A 23397-nucleotide genomic window follows, 5' to 3' on the forward strand; every position below is an offset into this window, starting at 1 on the left:
GTCTGACGTCACGCGCGGTGGTGGTGGTGGGGGGTGTCCCCTGAGCACGTGATCCTGTCTGTTACCAGGTGGGGGATTCCCTCTCAGTGGCTCAGTTGGTTGGTCTCCTTCAGCCCCAATGGAGGTCATCTCCAGAGCGCCCGCCCCGCCCTACCCGCCCCGCCCGCCCTACCCACCCGCCCTACCCGCCCCGCCCGCCCTACCCACCCGCCCCGCCCGCCCTACCCACCCGCCCTACCCGCCCCGCCCTACCCACCCGCCCTACCCGCCCCGCCCGCCCTACCCGCCCATCGCAGTGCCAAGCGCCACCTTCCACCCAGTCCGACTTATCCGAGACTGTACCCGCCCGCTCTGTCGGTGGACCTCTCCCAACGACGACCACCACAAGATTACGTTTTGCTTAGCGCCTTTTCACGTCGGGAGGACGTTCCGGGTAAACGCAGGCGCGTGGAGCAAGGAAACTCGCCCAGCGTTTCGCTGCGCCTGGAGTGCTCCCAACCAATATGCCTCGGGACGTATTGGGTTTTACTCCCCGGGGCTGTATCGTGTTAAAATATTAAGAATTCAGCACTTCAACATTGTGCTTGATGCTGTGATGGAGTGGGCAGGTCGGAGAGGTTTGGTTTTATATCTCGTGTCTCAATTTGTGTGTTTGTTTGCAGGTATTTGCCTCTATGTGTAGGTGTGTCTATCTCCAGTGTGCCTCTAATTGGTTATGTCCATGGGCTTGTCTTGTGTCTGATTTTGCATCTTGTCTTTGCGTCTGTAATTAGTTACATTTGTGCATTCCCATTACAACGCCCAATGCATTGTGAATTTCCACATTTCTATAGGAGCCATCTTTATACATCTGGAGTCCTGTAGCATATTGGTTAGAGCACTCTCCCCACACACAAAAGGACCTCGGTTTAATTCCCAGGCAGGGCGAAATGTTAGGCAAGTTTCCACATGCCTCTGTTCACCTGGCAGTAAGCAGGGACCCAATTGTTAAGTCGATTGGTGGATCGCTTTTCCGGGGGAAATAATTCTTTCAACAAAAAAATTTGGTGACTCAATCCATGGTGTGGATTGTTTGTGAGACACTGCTGTGAGCAATTGGCTGCCGAGTTTCACCCACAAGTTACACAGTCAATTCACTTGACACTATATTTTGTGAAGCCTTTTGAGATCTTGATAAATGCAAGGATTATATTTTTAGTGAGACATAATGTTCGATGCTGAAGTCTTAATATTTTGTGTTGCAATTGCCTATAAATGCACAGTTACTACATTTTACAGTTATATCTAGTGAAGCACTTTAAGGTGTTTCGACAAAGTGATAAAACACTATATCAAATGCAAGGAATATTTCCTCCAGGATAAGAATTGAGCTTGCCCAGGCTTACTGCACATTCATACAGATAACAGAAAGAGGAGACTGATACCTCTGAGTTTTCTTGGGCAATGGGCAAGTTTTCTTACTCCACAGGCCTCTGTTTACCTGCAGTAAGTAGGAACCCAGTTGTTCGTCAATTGGCAGATCGCTTCTCCGTGGATACTAATCTCTTCGAAAAAAAATTTTAAAAACGTTTGTCACTCAATCCACGACTTTGTGGGACACTGCTGTATACAATTGGCTGCTGCATTTTGCCCACAAAATATAGTCAATTTCCTTTACAGTATATTCTGTGAAGCGCTTTGAAACATCTCGAAGACTTGATAAGGCACTATATCAAATACAAGTTTCATTACCATCATTATTTTAACCATCAATTGACTTACATCATTTACATCATTACATACATATCTTCATTACATCGAGGCTCGACAATGCAAACTCACTGCTTGTCGGCCTCCCCAACTCCTCCCTCCACAGGCTGCAGATCATCCAGAACTCTGCAGCCCGTGTCCTCTCCTGCACTAGGCTCCGCGACCCTATCACCCCCATCCTTACCCAACTCCACTGGCTTCCCATCATAGAGGATACAGTTCAAGAACCTGGTCCTCACCTTCAAAGCCCTCCACGGCCTTGCTCCCCCCTACCTCACTGACCTCCAAATCCCCTACCACTCTGTTTGCTCCCTCCGCTCGGCGAGCTCCAGTCTGCTTCACGTCCCCCGCCTTGCTCACTCCACTATTGGCGGGCGGGCCTTCCGTCACTCTGCACCCACCCTCTGGAACTCCATCCCGTAGACCCTCCGTCTCACCCCCTCCCTCGCAACATTCAAGATCCACCTCAAGGCCCTCCTCTTCGACTGTGCTTTTGATCTCCCTGCTTTCCGCCTGCCCTCCACCCCTCCCATCCCGACCCCCAGTTCTGGTCCGTAATTCTGTCCAACACCTTGAGATGTCCTCCCAACGTGAAAGGCGCTATACAAATGAAATGTTGTTGTTGTTTTAAATCTGGAGTGTCCCAGAGGTGAGAGAATAGATTAGCATTATATGCATTGTACCGCAATAGTCATTGCAAGAGAGAAACATATGAACAAAGTTGTGTGGTAGGGATAACTTCTATGTGAAAACATTGTTACACGATTCACACAATGATCAGCCTGAAAACATTTTATGAAATACAGAAAGCAATTTATTATATGAAAAAGTTTCCAACATGAATTCTTATTAAAAAATAATTTAGCTTCAGTTATAACGGTTATATTATCTGAGCTTTACCAAACACTGATGTACTTAAGTCAATTGTTAACCAAAACTTGGTATTTGCAAGTTCTTCATTCGATGATTGCTGCTGTGGCTAGGAACACTGATGGCAAAAAAGAACAAATCATGAAATCTCAGAAAATATTCTCTTCACATATTCACACAGAGGGGTGTGATAATGTGAACCTTCAGAAAAGATTGTAAAGGCAGACTCAATGAAATGTTTAAAAGGATGCTTGAGAAGTAAGGGTGTGGCGAAAAGGCAGGGATGTAGGATTAAAAGATCTGCCGTTATCTGATGAATTGGCTGTATGGACTCAATGGGCTCAATTATCTCCTTCTATTCCTCTGATCCTAATGTGGCAGTTTAATCACCCGTGATATGTACATGAATTTGGCTTATGCTCGAGTCAAAAGTGTTGCTATAAAGGCAAGAAGCACTTGTTCGGAAGATAATATTGGTATTGGCAGTCCTGACTTATGGACAGAGATGAGTCGTAGGCAAAAGTAAAGGGAAGAGAAATTGGCCAGATTGCATAATTCGATAACAAGCGCTAGTTCATTAAAGATTTGGAGGTCCAACTAATCGAGAAAGATTTAATTTAGCTCGTTCCACAAGCTTTTTGCTGGGCAGATTTTGGTTGCCATCTGTTCACGCTTAGTGTCAACTTTGGCCTGATATTACGATTCTTTAACATGACTGGTTTTCCAACATATTTGTCCATTACACCGGTCAACAGCTGGAGCTTTGCGTCAGAAAACTGGAACAGACCTGATAAAATATATTGTTCCCGAATAGAAAAAGAAAACTAAGAATAAATACTAAAGTTTGATTAAGACATAAAATATAGCCGTGGTTGGACTTTTTTAAAAAAAGTTTCCGGTTGGGTATCTTTATGCTGCTCTTGAGCAATGAATGTAAATCCACTTCAAGCTGTGACTTTCTATAAAGCTCATGAAATTTCACTCAGTATCAGAATAAGCAAAGTATTGCAGTGACAATCACAGTGCATCTTATACACTTGATTAGATTGGCTTCACATTTATATCTTACCTGGCATTTGTGACATACTATCATTCACACATAAAGAGAGCATTACATATCAATCTAGATTTACACTGTCCAGCAGGCACTTTGATTCAACCCGAATAAAGGTTGACACTAATGGAAGAGTTGACATAGTGATGATGGAAGAGTCAACTCATGCATCTATTACAAGTAACACATGCAATTTATAATTAATTCTTTAATTTCTTTGCTCATTCAATTTACCTGGTGGTAATGGGGCGGGGGGAAGGGGATAGTGCAGTCCCACCCTAATCCCTTCATTTGAGTAGATTCACCATCCAAGGCAAATCTTCAAACAACAAACCGAAGTCCCAGGTAAAATGTGAACACAAAAATTCAGGGATTGCATGTATTGCTTTTGATGTTGAAAGCGTAATGGAATATTTGAATTAAACAGAATAAATTAAATACATTCCTTCTTCCAGAGAATTCTGATGCTAAGACGGAGAATTTATTCCTTGCATTTCAACAAATCGCGGTTGACGTAACCCACAAATTCAATTTGACGATTATGGTTCATCTTCCAGAAAACGCCATTATGCACAAAGTTGTAATACCCTGAAAGAGAACGAATTGGAAAGAATGTTAAGTAACCCGTCTACAAAAGATACACAGTCACTACAATCTGCAGTAAAAGCTGTGAAGCGCTTTGAGTCATTGACGACTCAGGCACTAAATCAAATGCAAGATTATTATGTACAGTATTACACGTGAACGTTTATCAATTTGCTCTTTCCATTATATTGTATAACATCATTGGAGTCCATCATAGTGTGTTGATTGTAAGCCCGGAATTCTTTTTGTTACTTGTCTAGAATATGATTCTAGTAGTCAGATCCCATTAATTATTTGATGTCCAAAAGTAATTTGTGCTGATGAACTTACCTTTGTGTGTAAAGATATTATTGGCATCAATAGGCACCCCAGCAAAATAGTAATCAATGTAATTGGTGAAGCTCTTCTCAATCGTCTGCGTCTTCAGGTTGAGTCTGAATCCAAGTTAAAGAAGTTGAATAAGTTAATCTGTTCTGTGCGTAAGTAGCAAGCATGGAATTTAAACAAATATAAATTAAAATGTATTAATAAGCATTTATAGAGGCTAAAAATTGAACGTAAATCTACATTTATTTATTTGTTAAGATATTTGGCTGCAGTTGATGGAAAATGGGAAGTTTTCAGACAGCACTTGGGAATTGAAAGTCAATGGAGGTATTTTAAGGAAGGGTGTTGCAAAGAGCCAGCTTTAGGATGATTTTGCTGAGCACTTTGCTGACAACTGGAACAGACTCGGTAGCCCAGTTGCCTCCTATGCTGTATGCTGTTATTGTAAATCAAGGGGGTAAAAGAGATTTCAAACTAGACTGCAGCGATGAACATGTACTGTAGTACGATATATTTATTTGTGTATCTAAGTAATTTTACTTGACAGATAGTCGCCCTCAAACTTACCTCCAAACCTTGGTTCCACCAAACAGCAAAACTTTATATTTGGCTTTCATAATAGCACCCACTATATGCTTAACATCGTCGCCAATGCCCAGTTTGTAGATGTTCTTGGGATAGCCTTGCTCAAGAGTCTTGCCAGAGAATATATAGTAAGATTCCCCTGTGAAGAAAAAGGAATCATTCAGTTGGAATTCAGTTGTCAGCAAGAGAGTTTTAGTTTGTTTTATTACTTTTCCCGATCCAATATCCTCCAACCACCTCAGTGAGTGAGTAGTAAATATATAGAACAGGCTCCTTTGCGAGATGGTGGGAATGGAAAGTGTTGATTCTTACAAAAACAAATGAGATAGATTTCTTTAGGAAATAATACCTTGGGCTGTAGCATATAATAATAATAATAATAATCCTTGCATTTGATATAGCGCTTTTCACGTCGGGAGGACGTCCCAAAGCGCTTCACAGAACACACTGTAAAGTGAATTGACTGTATATTTGTGGGCGAACGCGGCAGCCCATTGCGCACAGCAATGTCTCACAAACAGTCGTAGATTGAAAATGACCAATTTAATTATTGTTTTTGGTTTTTTGGAGGGATTATTATTAGGCTCTGTGTGGAGTAAGGAAACTTGCCCAAGGTTTTGCCCTCTGCCTGGAATTGAACTTAGGTCTCTCACTTGCAAAGCGAGTGCTCTAACCACTGAGCTACAGGACTCCACTCCATATAGCTTGGGACATGACATGTGCATGCGACTGCCAGGACGGTGGAAGACGAACTGGATGGACCTTAATCTTCTTACATCGAGCAATTCTTATGTTCTTATGAAGGTGCTCATTCATGCAGGTTGGGTTTCACAGTTGTCGGCTGCCATTTGGTACCTCACCAAGTGATTGTCCTTTATGTGTGAGGACTGACAGTGAGTGTCGGTAAGAAGTGGAGTAGTCGCAGGCATGAAAGGAGCTGATCATCTCCAAACCCGACCCTTACACAAAGGCACTAGCCAACTGGGGTCATTGAACAATGACCAGGACTAACTAGGAAACCTGACTGATTTTCCTCAGTTGAAGAAACGCTGAAGGCAATGTCGTGCTCTACTGATACCCAGCCTTCGACCAGAGAGCTGTGGGGCCTTTTTATGAGCTGGACTAACAGGAAAAGCAAACTTGGAATCTCCTGATAATGATGTCTGAATAGCTGCTTGAAAATAGTCATCGAGAAATCAATCATTCAATCAATCAATAAATAAATAAATGACAAACCTGAGAAAATGTAGACCTTTTGGGTTCTTTTATCTTGAAAAGCAGAGTCGATTTTGGAGGGAGCCTTAGGCCACAGTTTTGTAACTGGCTCAGGTCCTGTGACAAGTTGTTTGTTTGACGCAAACTTCCAGACTTTTCTGGAAAATGTGAAGCAAAAGATTAACAGTTACTTTTATCTCAGCTATTTTCACTGTACTTTGTCGTCAAGTGTCGAGTTAGGCATGACAGCATGATGAGTTAAAGTGGTAGTGACATGTTAAGCCAGGGTTGAGCTATCAGGAGATTACTGTATTTATAATTACATATTTATGATATATTTATAGCATATTTCTGATCGAAAATATATTGGAAAAATCTTTGTGACGTGGGGCCAGGTTGTGGGGGTGTGGGAGCTAAAGCTAAAGGTAAGGGTAGCAGCGATCTTGATTTTAGGCTACAGAATGAGGGTAGCCATCCTTCGCACATTTACCCTTTCATTTTTACCTAATAACTAATATTCCTGAGAGGAGGGAAATCCTCCCGTGTTCTTAAAAACAGATTCCTGCTTTACACAATAATTATTTTCCAAGATAATAATAATAATCCTTGCATTTGGTATACCGCCATTTCACGTCAAGTGGACGTCTCAATTTGATTCACAGAGTGTACCGCAAAGTGTAGTGACTGTGTATTTTGTAGGTGTTTGGAGGATGATAATAATAATAATCTTAGCATTTGATATAGTCATTTGATAAATCCCTATATCAAATAATAATGTATTTGATAAAGTACTTCACAGAATATGCTGTGATGTGAATCTACTGTTGTATTTTGTGGGCCAAACACATCAGTGTCCCACACACAGTCATGGATTGAGTGACCAAATTATTATTTTTATATATATTTTGGAAGGGATTATTACCCCCGGAAAGTAATCCACCAAGCGACTAACAACCGGGTTCCTACTTGCTGCTAGGTAAACTGAGGTGTGTGGAGTAAGAAAAACTGCCTAATGTTTCACCCTGCCCAGGAATCGAACCCGGGTCTGCTCGCTTGCGAGGCGAGTGCTCCAACCACGAAACTACAAGACTCCAACAGGATTCCAGGATTCAGAAGCAAATCCATCACCACTTACCCATTTTTGAAGAAGTGAAGTTGTCCTTTAATTTCTGCAATGGCATCGAAAGTGTCCACGCTGCAGATGTCAGAACCTGTCGCTTCAGTGGTCGTTGTTATACTCGGTCGGGCTGTTGTGATCTCTGGTGTGCCAATGGTGGGCAAGGCTGGGGAACCTGGATTTGGTCCTGCATTGAAAATAAACCAACCTGAGCTCAAAGATACCCTTACACACTGGGAAAATAATATATTGGGACATTGTTTGACTACTGCTACTACACAAATGCTTCAATAAAATGCATTTTGGCTATTGTGTATCTATTATTAAAATGATTATAATAATAATTATCCTTGCATTCGCACCTTATCACATCGTTGAGATGTCTCAAAGCGCTACAAAGAATATACTGTAAATTGAATATATATTCACTTATGTATAACGTGACTGTATATTTTTTGTGGGCGAAACGCAGCAGCCAATTGCGCACAGCAGTGTGCCACGAACAGTTGTGGATTGAGCGACCATATTATTATTATATATTCGTAGGGATTATTCCCCCTGGAAAAGCAATCCAACAATCAACTAACAACCAGGTTCCCACTTACTGTTAGGTAAACAGAAGTGTGTGGAGTAAGGAAGCTTGCCTAATGTTTCACCCTGCCCGGGAATCGAACCCCAGTCCTTTCGCTTGCTACAGGACTCCATAAAATTATTAGAGAAAACAATAATTAAACTAATTGGACCTACCGTACAGATATTGGATTCCTTCAATATCATCGCGGTGCAATGGAAAGTCTACGTATTTGTACATGGGGTACATGAGGGCTTCTCTGAGGGTGGAATGATCTAGCCCCAAGCTGTGTCCAAACTCATGGGCTGCCACCAGAAACAAGCTGTAACCTACACACCCAGCAGATACAAGTTGTTTAGTCGTTAAACATTACACATCCAGCACAGATTTCTAGAACAGCACATTCCTTCCAAAAAGTTCAATATACTGTAGTGTATTGGTAGGAATGATCAAGACAGGGATTTCAACCTGTAACCTTGCCACTGTGACATTGTGAATCAGGGACCTGATATTTCTCAGGGTCTTAGCCTTAAGACAATTGTCTTAAAATGTAACATCATGCAGAATTTTGAAAACAAAAATCTCAAATTCAGTCTCAAAGAACTGTTGAAAACTGTCTTGCAAATGAAGATTGAATTTAAGCACTTTCCAAAATTCTGCACAATCATCAGGCTCCAGTCTGGTGTTAATTACTCTTGAATATCATGGATCTGCACAGTAAACCCCAGTTAAAAAAATAAACCAATTACCAATATTAGGGCAGAAACCCCACTTTTTTTCTTTGTTGAAATCACTGGTGGTAGAACACCAAAGCTTTTTGTCAGCTCTACCATCGGTGGTGCATTCACTGTACGTTTTACCATAGAACGTGAAGGGGAACTTGCACTGTTCCCCATCTGCATTTCCACCGACCACAGCGTTGCCTGAAAGAAAGCAGATGGGTGTCGTGTTAAGTCAAATTGTCTCGCTACTGAGCAAAACAGCCATTCAAACCGCCTTAAAAAATTAATGCGCTTTTTTCTGTTCTTTTGTGTAATACACAGTCAATCCACTTTACAATATATTCTGTGAAGCGCTCTGAGATGTCTCAGTGGTGTGATAAGGCACTATATTAAAAGCAAGGCTTATTATTATTTTTAGGCGCTATATAAATGTAAATTTGTATTGTATTTCATTGTATTCTCTTTTTCCAATTTTCTCCCGCTTTCCCTAAAGGTGCTACATTATGCTTCCATGGGCACTGCGCAGGACTGTAGCATATTAGTTAGAGCACTTGCACATCCTGCTCCTCATTCAAGCCTGAGTGTCCGCAGGGCAATTTGACTGTGGAGCACCCGTTGATCACTTGACATCCACACATCCAGCCAGCAGTGGTATCGAGACAGGGATCAGGAACTGGAAGTTGCTCTGCCTGATTTTCCACAGTCCTTTGCCAGTGGCCGATTATATGAAGCTGATTATAGGTGTCGTGTGGCCAGATATCAGCTAACTCAGCCCAAGACAGGAATTGAACCTAACGCCTTTCCAGGCTGTATGGTTCAATTTTGAATCCAGATGTGTTTCACATTTCATTTGATCGAGCAACTTGCTAACTATAATAATCTTTGCCTTTGTTATTGCGTCTCAACGCAACTCACAATTTTTACTGTTAAGTGCAGTAACTGTATTTTTAGGCGAACATGGCAACCAATGAGCTGCAAAACAACCTGGAAGTGAATGCCCATTTTATCTGGAAGTCTGTTTGGCCGAGACACAGGGAGAAAAGTCCCAATCCTTTCTATAATTATATTCTGACAATTTTTTAAAAATTCTGACAAAGGCTTATATCTAAAGTGTTAAAATAAACTTTCGATTTTCTAAACCTAATTACCTGCATTTGGACAAAACCCATATTTTTTATCAATGTCGAAATTGCTGGTTGTTGCACACCACCTATAACCATCACTGCGTCCCTCAGAAGTGCAGCTCTCATATGTTTTCCCATCGAATACAAAGGGGAACACACAGGGTTTGTCTTCACTGTTACCATCAATGGTGAACAAACCTGAAAGGAACACAATTGAAATGAATGCGATTCATAAAACCTTAAGATTCAAACACGAATCACGAAAGAGAGGGCATAACAAAGCTCCGAATACGAAAAGCAAGGAGTACAACATTTATCATGGTCTTAGCTTCACCATTAACCTTAACCTCACTGTTTTATCCTCATTGGTTTAAAATGTAAGATCTCGCAGAATTTTTTTAAAAATCTTAGAATTTAGCCTGAATTCACAACATTTTAAGAACTGTGGAAACCCGCTTCCAAATTACGACAGTTTAAACATTTTTCAAATTTACGCATGATTTTAAATTTTAAGAAACTTATCGTAAAGCCAAGACCATGAGAATTATGGAGCCTAGAACCAACTCTACCCAAACCTACTCCTCAATACACTCTGCCCACCCAATCTCCTCAGGGCATTTCTGCTTGAGTGCCTCAAGCCAAAGGTAATCAAGTCAAGTTACCAGGGTATGTTTGCGAGATAGTCCAGCTAGGATAGAGGTGGTTTATTATACTGATGAAGTAATCATGTTGAGACTAACAAAGGAACAGGAGTAGGCTATTCAGCCCCTCAAGCCTGTTCGGTCATTCTATCAGATCATGGCTGATCTGTACCTCAACTCCAATTACTGTCTTACTCAGTAATGTAAAACAAAATATTGATGGAGGCAAGTGTGACTTGCCCTGACCTCTGGGATAGCCTATACAGCTTAGGATCATTGCTGGCCTGGAGAGCAGAACTAAGAGATTAACCATCCCAGATAAACAGTGATGGCCACCGCACTCAGAGGCAGAAGGATTGAATGTCTTGCGACTGTCTCTAGAGGTGGGATGACGCCCAATTTTTGAACAACAGCTTCTCATTGACAACGATGATTTTGCAGTTTTTTTTTAACTCAAATCCTACTTGAAATGAATACTGGTTAATTCAAACCATTTCACACCAGGCGAATTCATCAGATGGCTGCAACTGATCTGTACGTGTCTCAACATAAATGTATGGAACAGACTCTCTAGGGAGATGGTAGAAGCAGAAAGTGTCGATTCTTTGAAAAACAAATGAGGTAGATTTCTTTCAAGAAATAATATCGTGGGATATAGTACATAGTTTGGGTCCCAAAATGGTCATGCCGGGATAGTGGAAGGTGAACAGGATGGACCTTGGTCTACTTTCATCCAGCAATTGTGTTCTTATGTTCAGTTGAAATTACGTAAAGGCCTAAATTCACAATCTGTCCACAATATAAGGTGCTTTCTTAAGTGGAAGATAGCAAAAGCTGTTCGCCTATCACGCAAAACGGGAAGGGAAGAAAAATGCCTTACGTCCATCTGGGCAGAATCCATATTTCTTATCTTTGTCGAAGTCTGCAGTGGTGGCACACCAGAGAGAGTTATCATCCCGCCCGTCTGTGGTACAGGCCTTGTATGTTTTTCCCTCGTAAATGAATGGGAAGTGGCAGGAGTCTCCATTGGCATTGCCGAACTGAGTTTTAACCACTGTTGAGAGGTCAAAGGGATGATATTTTAGTAACAGAATTGAAGGAGGTACAGGAACAGTCCAACAGAGTTGCATTATCTTTTCTAACAGTGAAGTCATCAGAAGCCTGAATCACAAATTGTACTTCAGATAAAGAATCACATATATAGAGTCATTTTCTTTTGGTTCAGCCAAATATCTGATACATGTGGACACCCATCAACGTGTTTAAGGGTATCCAAACTAAACCGAGAATTCCATATATCCCACCTACACATGGAAATTCCAGAGATAGATTAATCTTCTCAAAACAGTCATTTATTATAATAATCCTTGCTTTTGATATATCGCATTATTATGTTGTTAAGACATCTCAACGCGCTTCACAAGGTATACTATAAAGTGAATTGACTACGTATTTTATGGGCAGAAAAATTAAAATGCCATGTAGTGTAAAATGGGCATAAATTGCCAATTGAAAGAAATGCAACATGCAGTGAGATCAATGAGAGAGCGCGTTACATTTGTTATAACGTTTGCATAAGGTCGTTCAAAGGAAATATTCTTAGGTTAATTGGGCTCAATGTTGAATACCTGCTCCTTTTCCCAGAGTCCAGAATTCATCATCGTCAAAGTGGGCGTCACCGTGGAGATCGCCATAAAGATCTTTGCCGGGAGGGTAGGCATGTGCCAGCAGACCATCATTGCCATCAAACGGATAGGGATCTCCATGCCCTTCAACAACAAACAGATTGAAATCATTAGCCACAAGGTCTATTATATACTGTGCGCAAACCATGTATAACCCAACCGCAAACCAGTGTATCATGTGCTATGTGCAAATTATTTGGGAGAAATTCTATCTGGGTCCTGGTGATTTACTTCTTTTCTTTGCATTTTTCGCCAACAAAATACACAGTGGAGCGGTGGAGCGGACCCAACAAAGGCTGGAGGTAGCTGAACGAAGGCAGTGGGTGGAGGGAACGGTCAGAATGAAGGTAAATCACCGCAAATTAAATCATCAAACAAGACTAATTCATTCTACAGGTAGTGTCCTGTCTACTCACACGTCCTGCCAAACTGAATCAGGATGTCTGCGTCATTACTGTAGATCCTTTTGAACGTCAATGGAGTAACGTCACTCCAGACTTTGAACGCACGAGCAAAAGCATCGTCAACGACTGACGGAACCATATCAGGAGTGTGGTTAACAATACTGTTTGATGGGAGGAAACGAAAATTAGACAAACAGTAATTATAACCCCAAAAGTCAGCAAAACCACTACTGTATTGTGTCTTAACCACAACGTGCATTTAATTGCAAGTTGCTGTTAAATAGAATATTTGATAAATTAGCACATTTATCCCTCTCCATAGAATAACGTCTCGGAGCACTTCACAATGACGGACGGGGTTGGATGCAAAGCAACAAAGAAGGAAGAAGAGGAGTAGGAAAGGAGAAAGTAACAATAGGCACTTCAAAGAGGTACATTTAAGGAGTAGTTTAATAATAAGCCTTGCATTTGATGTAGCACCTTATCACATCTTCGAGACATCTCAAAGCACTTCACAGAAATACTACAAAGTGGATTCACTGTGTATTTTGTGGGCGAAGTAATGACATAGAGAGAGGGAGTTCCAGAGGTGGGGGGTGGGGGGCAGGGGGGTGAAGGGTGGGGGGGTGTTGTGTGGCTAGTAGCAAGAAGAAGCTGCTAAGATTGTGAAGCTAAGATTGTGAGTGGCTGTGTGCCAGATGTACCCTAAATACTGGTGCATAAGTTGCACTACAATACTGGGCTGTCTTAAAAAAAAACTGCCCCCAAACTTTCCAAACATATTGAATTTTTCTTGAATAAATGCTACATGTATGAGCTGGGGGAAAAAAAGCTAAAGTTATGAAATTTGATTGAAACTGTCAACAAGGTTAATTAACCTGTGAATTAATAATAATAACAAAAGTAATGATCCTTGCGTTTGATACAGCGCCTTATCACGCCATTGAGATGTCTCAAAGGGCTTCACGGAACAAACTGCAAAATGAATTGACTGTGTACTTTGGGGTGAATTGCAGAACTTCAGTTTAATGGTAATCTGGACCCTCCTTTGAAACAAAACAACTCACCACAAGGTGGCCAGTGTTGTGTGTTAATGTGAATGTTGTGGTGCTGTGTGTGTTAATGTTAGCGGTGCATTAACAGTGCATGACTCACTAGTAGGTCAGGTCAGTGTGATCCCACTTCTCGTCGTCGAACGTCTTGTAACTGCGGACGTCTGGGACGCCACACCGTGGTTTTTTCATGGCATTGATGGTTTTGCTATCGAGCTGCCCAGATTCAGGAATTCCCAGGCTGTGCTGCATCTTCAAGATTGCACCTTTCAGGCTAACAATCGCGTTTTCATTGTTTTTGAGATTTATGTATCCAAATTTGTTCAGGTACTCCTGTGCAACAATGAAACCCAAAAGATTCAGCCACCCGTTTGGGTTCTTAGCTATTGATATCAGGTATTAGTGCAAGCGCTAACAGTTAGTTATAGTTACAGCACTGAAACAAAACCTAGATAACAAAAGCTGTGAATGTTTTCTATGGCAAGCTATACAATTTTAGCTGATTAAACTCCCACAGTAACTCCACACACACTCTGGGATTCCCAAGCCTTGGCTTTTGTCAACCTGCGCCTAATACTCTCCAGAATTAGGTAAGCAGGTTGCGTCCCCCCAGGGTGCTTATTTCTTTCCAGACACGGAGAAGATTTCCATGTGTAGGTGATATACCTACGTGTAAATCTCAGTCTAGTTTGGATACTTTTAAGCACGGTGATGGGTTTCTGCATCTGTCAAGCACCCAACCGACTAAAACAAAATAGTTGCAATAATCTCATTGTATGAAGTGCCTTAAGATGTTTGGACATTTATGGCAAATGCCTCTTATTATTATGAAAGCTTTCTGAGAAAGCACCTCAGCATTTCAGACAACGAGGCTCTTAAAAATGATTGCTTCTAGGAATTTGATTTTAAAGGGGCTTCATTACTCTTGAGTTGCTCGGTGAAAATCAGCCAGTTCTCCCTCTGAAAAGCAATTTGACATCTGGGTGTGTGCGTATCCGCTGAGGACGAGATCAGATTTGGCTGCGATAGAATAGCTGTGCCTCACTTTCAAACACGCAAGAAATACAATGCTTCACCTCAAACCAAGTGCATTGTGTGTTCACAGATAGACCCTATTTTTAACCAAGACCCTATTGTCCACTCCTTTGTGTCACAGCTCTGTGCACACCAAAAGCCCCTGACTAGAGCATTAGCTGTTCATCCGGGTACTCACGTGTATCCCCACAAACAAAGAGCCTGATGACCCTCTCATTCAAGGCTCAAGGCTCACGTATGAATAAAGTCCACTTGGGCAACATAGGGAGTGACCAAATCGTAAGCAAACAATTTCAGAAGAGGAGAGGGAGAAAGTTTTCGAGAGTAAAAATGAATGGGAGCCTTGTATAGCTGCTGCAGAGCTATAATAATAATCTTTACATTTGATATGGTGTCTATAATGCCTCAAATACTCTCACAACGTTTCTGTAAAGTGTAGTGACTGTATTTGTAGGCAAATGTAGAAGCCAATTTCCACACTGCAATGCCCCAGAAACAGTTATGAACATCAGGAGAAACTCACTCCTGTCCCATTTACTGTCACAAGATCCTCAATGTTCACCTGAGAAGGCAGATGGGACCTCAGTTTAACGTGTCACCTAAAGGACGACATTTCTCTCCCACTTCTGCACTGGAGCGTTAGCCAAAACTGTGAGGTCAAAGCCCCAAACACACAACCATCTGGCTCAGAGATGAGAATGCTACTATCTGAGTCAGGTTTATATGCATAACCTACTTGTCTACAACTTGGTTATCCCCAGCTTTATTTTCTTTGTGACTTTGCCCTGCTGAGCGATCTTTTCCTCCGTGCACCCCACTCCTCTCACTTAGAATTATTTCAGTGAGCTCCCAGACCTCTAAATGCCAAGTGTTCATCACCATCAGTCTCGGAGCAAACAGGTAACATGTTAACCTCATTAGTTTTAACGTCTTAATATCAAGTATACCTGACAGCAACAGCCGAGAAGGGTGAATCAACTCAGCACAAAACAGACTAAGGAAAAGCAGCAAAAAACTTGGACTTTCATCTTACCTTTGCCAACTCAAGGTCACTGACTGACTTTTCACCGGGGAATTCGATGACAATGGAATGCTTTGGTGCACAGAAGCTGCTGTGTGCCAGAAGGGCAATGCTGAACACAGCTCCTACAAGCATCATTTTGCAGGCTTCAGGTAAAGAGTCTCCAAGTCTCTTGCTCGTGATTTGCTCTTCAGTCCTCAAGCCGGTGAAAGGATTGTATTTATACAGAGCAAGTGACATCACAGGCCTATGACTCAGTTAAAACAAAAACATTCTCCGTGATCATGATTCACAGAGATTTCCTTGGCGGGCGAGGAATCAAGGCACTAAGCCAAGAAATCTTCAAAACACTTTGACCAATGTTGCTCTTACAACATCTGAACTAATTATTACCATTCCCCTACAATTCTGCAATATTGAGAAATGGTTCTTGTGTGACAGTGACTGATCCCTTCATGTTGTAGTGACCGTGTGCATTCAGTACAGCAGGCAATAAGGGAATTAAGATCTTACATTAAACGGGAGAAACTGAGCAAGCTTTGCTGGCTTGCCACAATTCAGCACAACAACAATAACTTGCATTTATATAGCCCCCCCTCACACAGAGCAGCTTCCCAGAGCAGCAACAGCAACAACGAAATTTCATTTGTATAGCACCTTTCAGAGCACATCACTACTGATAGTTTTGCAGTAACAGTAAACACAAAGATAGAAAAATAGTTATTTTCTCCAACGGATCATGCACTAATACCTTGAGACGTGCATTTGAATACTTGGGTGGAACAGTTAACACTCCAGTCAGAGCTCTCGGCTTTCAAAGAGCTGTGACAAAAAGGAGTGGACTATAGGGTCTTGGTTAAAAACATGGTCTATATGTGGACGCACAAAGCAATTGGTTTGAAGCGAACCATTGTGTCTCTTGCATGTTTAAAAGTGACTCACCTTTTAAACGTAATCTAAAGGTTGTAAGACCATTTTTTAAAAGAACTGTTCACAAAAGTGGATCCAAGTTCCTATGCTTTGTTGTTACCCATTTCACCCACAAATATACAGTCAATTCACTTTACAGCATATTCTGTGAAGCGCTTTGAGACGTCTAGAAGACGTGAAAAGCGCAATATCAAATGCAAGGATTATTATTATTATTGTTACTGCGGCCCCTTCAGGTAGCCTGCCAACAATCAGATCACACGTGAATAGTGCCCGCTTAGTCAAGGGGGCACCAATTCAATTGTAACTCAGTAGAAGAAAAAAGTAATTCAATACAATAAAATCCTTGTATTTTATATAGCGCCTTATTACATCACTGACACCTCTCAAAGAGGTTCAAAGGAATGACTGTGACGTGTAGTGACTGTGTATTTATATTTGGCAGCCAATTTGCACACAACAGTGTCCCACAAACAGCGATGACCAATTTTATTTGGGGGATTGTTGGCTTAGATACCAGGAGAAACTCCCTTCTTTTTTTCCAATAGCGCCATGGGATCTTTAATGTTCACCTCACCAGGCACCTCCGACAATGCAGTGCACCTCCAGCACTGCATTAGGGTATCAGCCTAGACTGAGTTCAAAGTTCCAACATCTACCACCTATTGTACATCTATCAACTTATCACCTTATTGTGAATTTACCAAGATCCCGGTGTCCAGACTAGCGATCCTCCAGAGTTTGTTGCCCTTTGGTTTTTTGACAAAAGTGAAATTCTATAAAAGCTCCAGGCGGGGGCAGTACTTCCCATTGCAAAATCTCAAGCACCATCCAATATCGAAAACAATTATTGATAAAAATGATAATCCTTATATTTGATAAAGCCAAAGACAACACCACTGATAATGCCATTGTCATTTGCACCTTTAGGAACCGAGTGCGTGGGTCAAGGGGAGTGAAATTGCCCCCCCCACCCCCAACTTAAAGTAAGCAGGCTGCGGTGGGGGCATTTGACAAGCTGAATCAAAGCCCTTCACAAGATTTTACTGTGAAGCATGACTGTGTATTTGTAAGTGGACACAGAAGCCAATTTGTGCACCACAAACAACAGCCACTAAGTGAATGACCAATTTAACTGTAATTGTTGGCAAGGACACTGGGAAAGTTTCCCTTCTCTTTTCAAGTACTATTGTAGAATCTTTCACTGTTCACCTGGAATAGACAAATAAGACCTCAGTTAAACATCTCTACTGAAGATGACACCTCTGACAGTGCAGCTCCTCTCCAGCACTGCCCTGGAGTGCCAGCCTAGACTACGAGCTCAAAGTCCCAACTTGGAGTTTGAACCCACAACCTTCTCACCCACAGACAAGACTAATACTGAGAGAGGCTGACACCCATAGCAATAATGAGATGCTTTTTCATGGTTGAGTTCCTGTCTATCTATGTATCCATGTGTATGTGAGTTTGTACATCTGTGTTTGTGACAGTGTTTATGTTTGCCTAATCACATTGTTTGTTGCTGTCAGAACCTGAGGATTTCATTTTGTAATCAAAAGGTTAAAACCAGGCAAAATGAAACTTGGTTATTAAAAACTAACAGAATAAGAATGTGTCTGTGTGGCTGAAGTGTATGTATGTGTGTACATATGTGAATGTATAGAGATATATGAATTCCTGGGTGGGGCAAACCCTCGGGCAAGTTTCCTTACTCCACATGCTTCTGTTTACCTAGCAGTAAGTAGCACACTGCTGTGCGAAATTGGCTGCCATGTTTCACCCAAAAATACACAGCCAATTCAATTTACAGTATGTTTTGTGATGGGCTTTGAATCATCTCAACGATGTGATAAGGCGCTAGCCAAATACAAGGATTATTATAGATTATTATATATGTTTCACCTTCTACATCAGTGACTGCGAAATGAAACCGTGCTTTGCGGTTGTCTGTTATAGGACAGTTAAAGCGTGTCAGCCTGGCTGAGGCTCTAGCACTCATGCCTCTGGGTCAAGAATGTGGATTCAAGCCCCAAGTAAGATCTTTGAGCTTATACTGTGGGCTGACATTCCAGTGCAATGCTGGGGTGGTGCTATCTTTCGAATGAGACATTAATCCCAGGTCCTGTCTATCTATCCCAGCCAACAATCCTCCAGGTAAAATTAGTCATTCACTTCCTGGCTGTTTGCGAGACATTGGTGTTGTGAGACAACTTGGCTGGTGAGTTTGCCTACAAAATACACAGTCCTTACAGTTCAGTACAATATGATTTACATTTATGCCTTTCATGTCAGGAGGATGTATCAACTTCACAAAAACATTGAGATGCTGTAGGCGCAAAGTTATTATGCTAAAACACAAAATTGTGGGGTCATACCTCTCAAACAGACAGTGCAGTATGCATGTGCTACTTTATATTGGCATATATACATCCAATCTGTCTCAGAGTGCTTCGCCTGGTGAAGAATCTGATGACATTTGCATGATAGGTTTGTGATGCTTCTATTTTCCATATTGTACAAAGTGACAACCAGGACTGTACCTGGAATGGGAAACAACTTCTTCTGTGTCTGTCCTTCTGTGACCTGATACAGTATGGCTGTCACGACCATGTGTCATGAGACAGACTGCGGATTGACTCTATTTGTTCATTTCTGAGAAATAATTAGCTCAGCTTCATGCGAATGTAAATTTTAATTGCTGTCTGTGCAAACTGAAGCAGCAAGAGAAGCACATTTTGCTTCATTACAGACAGGAACTAAACTCAGTCATTTAAGGGAGTTTCTCCCAGTATTCTGGCCCAAAACTCCCTGCTTATTCATGAACATGGGACTTTGCTACCCACAAGTTGGCTGCCAAGTTTATCGCAATTACACAGATGCTCACAACGATTAGCTATGAATAATAACAATAAATATTCCTTGCATTTGATATTGCACATCATCATTTCAGGAAGACCTCTCAAAGGGCTTCACAGGATTTTACAATTCGTACAAAGCAGCTAATTTGTGCATGGCAATGTCCCACAAACAGCCATGACGTGAGTGACCAATTTTATCAAGGAGATTGTTTGCCAGCACAATGGGAGAAACTCCCCTTTCTTTGCAAACAGTGCCACGTGATCTTTAATGTTCACCTGAACAAGAAGACTGGACCTTGGTTTATAGTCACATCCAAATGATGGCATCTCTAACATTGTAGCACTCCCCAGCACTGCATTGTAGTGTCAAACTATTAATAATAATAATCCTTGCATTTGATATAGTGCCTTAGCATGTCGTTGAGATGTCTCAAAGTGTTTCACAGGATATAATGTAAAGTGGAATGACTGTATATTTTGTGGGTGAAACGTGGCAGCCATTTGCACACAACAATGTCCCACAAATAGCCATGGAGTGAGTGACCTTTTTTATATTTGGGGGGATTGTTGGCCAGGACACCGGGAGAAACACCCTTCGCTTTTCGAATAGTGTCTTGGGATCTTTAACATCCACCTGATGTCAATTTCTCTGCTATTACATCGCTTCTGGAAGTATTTGACTTCTTTTTTGTTTCTTTCTTTGTGGAACCCTCCAGTGGTTGACAAGTTCTTTTGAGCTCAGTCTAGAATTGAATGTTTCCTGGGTTGGGAAGGAAATTTTAATCAGAGAGGCCAAACATTGTATTTGGTTGGCATGAACTTGGGATGTTATTATGCAAAAGGATTTCAGTGAGTCTTACTGGAAGGAACTAACACCCACCACAAGATGTGGTTTAGCCGTTGCCATTTTAATTAGTTTGCGCTCAACACTATCATAGCATTTTCCTGGTATCGGCATCAAAGTCAGTTATGGTTTAGCTGGACTAATCTTGGGATAATATTTATTGGGGGTTTGTTGGCCAGGTTCTAAGAAATCTCAGTTACACAACTCACTTGATTAATCTCATGTGTATCTGATTAGATTTTTACAATCTACTCTATGTGTTCCAACATTTTCTACGATAGCCATGAGCCTCCTCTGAGATACCTTAATCAAGATGTTCTGAAAGCCTAGATTATCAATGGATGTTTATCTACAAATTCTAAAGTTCCAGTGAAAGTTTTACAGGTGAACCTTCTTAAACTTGAATTTATTGAACTGATAATAATAATCCCTGCATTTGATATAGCACCTTCTCACATCGCTATATCAAATGCAAGGATTATTATTATTTGCTAGCCTCATCTACAACTTAATATAAGATAATAAGAAAATCAGCAGCGCTTCACAGAATATACTGTAAAGTAGATTGACTGACTTTAAGACATCACATTCATTTTAAAATCTCTTTACGCCCTGGCACCTCCCAACGTCTATGACCTGCTTACTCCCACCCCACATTCCGCTGAAATTCTGGAACACTCTTCCTCTATTCCTCCGTCTTGCCCCTTCCTTCCCCATCTTCATATCTCACCTGAAGACCTTCCTCTTCTACTGTGCCCACAGTCACCTCCCCGCCCCACCCACTGCTCAGCGGCGTGCTCCGCCACTGTCAAGAACTCTGAGACTCTACCCTGCATGAGAGGCACTATATAAATGCAAGTCATTGCTGTTGTTGACTATATATTTTGTGAATGAAACGCAGCAGCCAATTGCGCACAGCAGTGTCCCTCAAACAGCCGTGGATTAGGGACCACATTTTTTTGAGGGATTATTACCACCAGAAACTAACAACTGGGATTTTTGATTGCTAGGTAAACAGAGGAATGTTGATTAAGTGAACTTGCCCAAATTTCACCCTGTCCAGGAATCAAATCCAGGTCCTCTGTTTGCAAGGTAAATGCACTATCCACCTACATTATACTGCTCCACAATCTCATTTGGGAGTTGTACAGTCTGGCTTTTTATCCTCAACAGAATTTCTTATCGGCAGAATGATTGCATGGGAGGAGTGATTCACTTGCAGATTAGGAACTCAGAGATAGATGGTGCACTGTCCTCTGACAAGTTTCCAGCTGCTTGTTCCACCGAGGACCACCCTGCCTATTAGAGTTTGGACAGCTGGGTAACAGGAAGAAATCCTGCCACCAGTGACTTGTCTCCCTCATCAATTCCTGCCGACAAGCCAGGCTAGCTGGTCTGTCATTATCAGTGCCCTGGAGTACTGTGGACTTGCCTGGCTCAGGAACTGCACTACTGAGGATCAACTGGATTCCAATATCCTCTTGTCAGGCATGCCAAACACAGATTAGATAGTTTTCTTTTAGGAAATAACATTATGGGATACATAGGTAGTTTGGGACATATGTGCATGCGACTACCAGGAATGTGGAAGGTGAACTAGATGAACCTTGTCTTTTTTGTCTAACATTTCTTATAACATAACATAACATAACATGTAGAAGCAGGAGTAGGCCATTCGGCCCCTCGAGCCTGCCCCGCCATTCAATCATGGCTGATCTTCTAATCTAACTCCAGCTAATAACCTGAACCTGCCTTATCCCCATATCCCTTAATCCCTTTTGCAATAAGAAACCTATGTATCTCAGTCTTGAATATGTTCAAGGACTGAGTGTCAACAGCCCTTTGGGGTAGTGAGTTCCATACATTCACCACCCTTTGAGTGAAGAAGTTCTTCCTCAACTCAGTGCGAAAGGGCTGACCTCTGATTTAAGATTGTGATCCCTGGTTTTAGTTTCTCCAACCGGGGGAAACAATCTCCCACTATCTACTCCATCATGCCCTTTGATGATCTTATAGGTTTCTATAGATCCCCTCTAATTCTTCTATATTCTAGAGAATATAGGCCCACATTGGTCAGCCTATCCTCGTAACTCATCCCCTTCATCCCTGGCACTAACCTAGTAAATCTACGCTGCACCCCCTCCAAGGCAAGTACATCCTTCCTTAAGTAAGGAGACCAAAACTGCACACAGTAGTTCTTATGTCACTTTGGACCCACTCAGCCACACAGGCCGAATGGAGCCTGCAGGCCGCCAGTTGGACTACCCTGGTTCACTTAAATAATTTGTTTGCTTAATCTGATTCCCAAGAATAGGAAAGGTCTAATCTTACAATTACCTTGAAATGTAGAATTTTGCAGCTTCCACAAAAACAACCTTATTTGCTTACAGAATTTAAAAGTCAGGTTGATGTACGCTGCTGGATTTACTGATATTGTTCAGTCTTGAAATTGATAATATCCAGATCGAAGATAGGAATTAGAGGCTTTTCTTCCATAGAACTTCATAGAGAAGATTTATGATAGAGAAAAGTGGCGTTGACGCCAACAAGTAGATGGCTGCTGATCCCAGAGCATGGAAATTCCAGGAATCCTATTGACGCCTCTGCTCCCTTCGCTTAGTGAGCACCGGCCTGTGTGATGTCCCGCACTCAATCTGCCCCCATCAGTGGCCAGGCAAGCTTTCATATGAAAAATAAATATCAATAAATCGGTCCTAGAACTCCTCCTGAATCACTTCCTCCCTGACTGCGCTTTTGGACAACTTTTACAAGCCCCCTAATATGACCACCACCCCTTATCTTCATCTCCCGCCCCCGCCCCTCCGGTTCAGGTGCCCAGCCAGTTGTGTAAAGCACTTTGAGATGTCATCCTCCTATATATTGTATTTAAGAATTTTCCATAATTCCGGAATGATCTTATATTTTAAGATAAAACAAGATTACAGACTAACACTAAATGGATCAACACGTGTGCGCGGTGTATGTGTAGGTGTATGTCTGTGTATGTG

At 41.7% G+C, this 23397-nt stretch overlaps 1 protein-coding gene and 1 long non-coding RNA gene across 2 annotated transcripts; one reads left to right on the forward strand and one right to left on the reverse strand.

The window, feature by feature from the left end:
* Positions 1–9: 9 nt before the first annotated feature.
* On the forward strand, positions 10–13075 carry LOC121850382. Its single transcript, XR_006085580.1, has 3 exons — positions 10–68; positions 12514–12592; positions 12972–13075. It is a non-coding gene; the product is annotated as an uncharacterized LOC121850382 (long non-coding RNA).
* On the reverse strand, positions 2553–15932 carry mmp9 (matrix metallopeptidase 9). The gene is made up of 13 exons (XM_007912321.2): positions 15770–15932; positions 13805–14034; positions 12662–12810; positions 12189–12329; positions 11441–11614; positions 9944–10117; positions 8823–8996; positions 8250–8402; positions 7521–7689; positions 6407–6543; positions 5153–5309; positions 4589–4692; positions 2553–4261 (listed from the first exon to the last, which is right to left on the reverse strand). Exons 1-13 carry the CDS (start codon positions 15893–15895, stop codon positions 4155–4157), a joined length of 1995 nt encoding a protein of 664 aa, XP_007910512.1. The 5' UTR covers positions 15896–15932; the 3' UTR covers positions 2553–4154.
* Between the last annotated feature and the right edge of the window lie 7465 nt (positions 15933–23397).

This window comes from Callorhinchus milii, unplaced genomic scaffold, assembly GCF_018977255.1.
Source record: "Callorhinchus milii isolate IMCB2004 unplaced genomic scaffold, IMCB_Cmil_1.0 Scaffold18, whole genome shotgun sequence".
Taxonomy (NCBI): Eukaryota; Metazoa; Chordata; class Chondrichthyes; order Chimaeriformes; family Callorhinchidae; genus Callorhinchus; species Callorhinchus milii.

Bases quoted from the DNA above. Each gene is read 5' to 3' on its own strand.
- mmp9 (XM_007912321.2), bottom strand. From the start codon at position 15,895: ATGATGCTTGTAGGAGCTGTGTTCAGCATTGCCCTTCTGGCACACAGC. The intron at 14,035-15,769 runs GTAAGATGAAAG...ATTGTTGCACAG, and splicing joins GTGACCTTGAGTTGGCAAAG to GAGTACCTGAACAAATTTGG. The intron at 4,262-4,588 runs GTAAGTTCATCA...GTTCTCTTTCAG, and splicing joins TAATATCTTTACACACAAAG to GGTATTACAACTTTGTGCAT.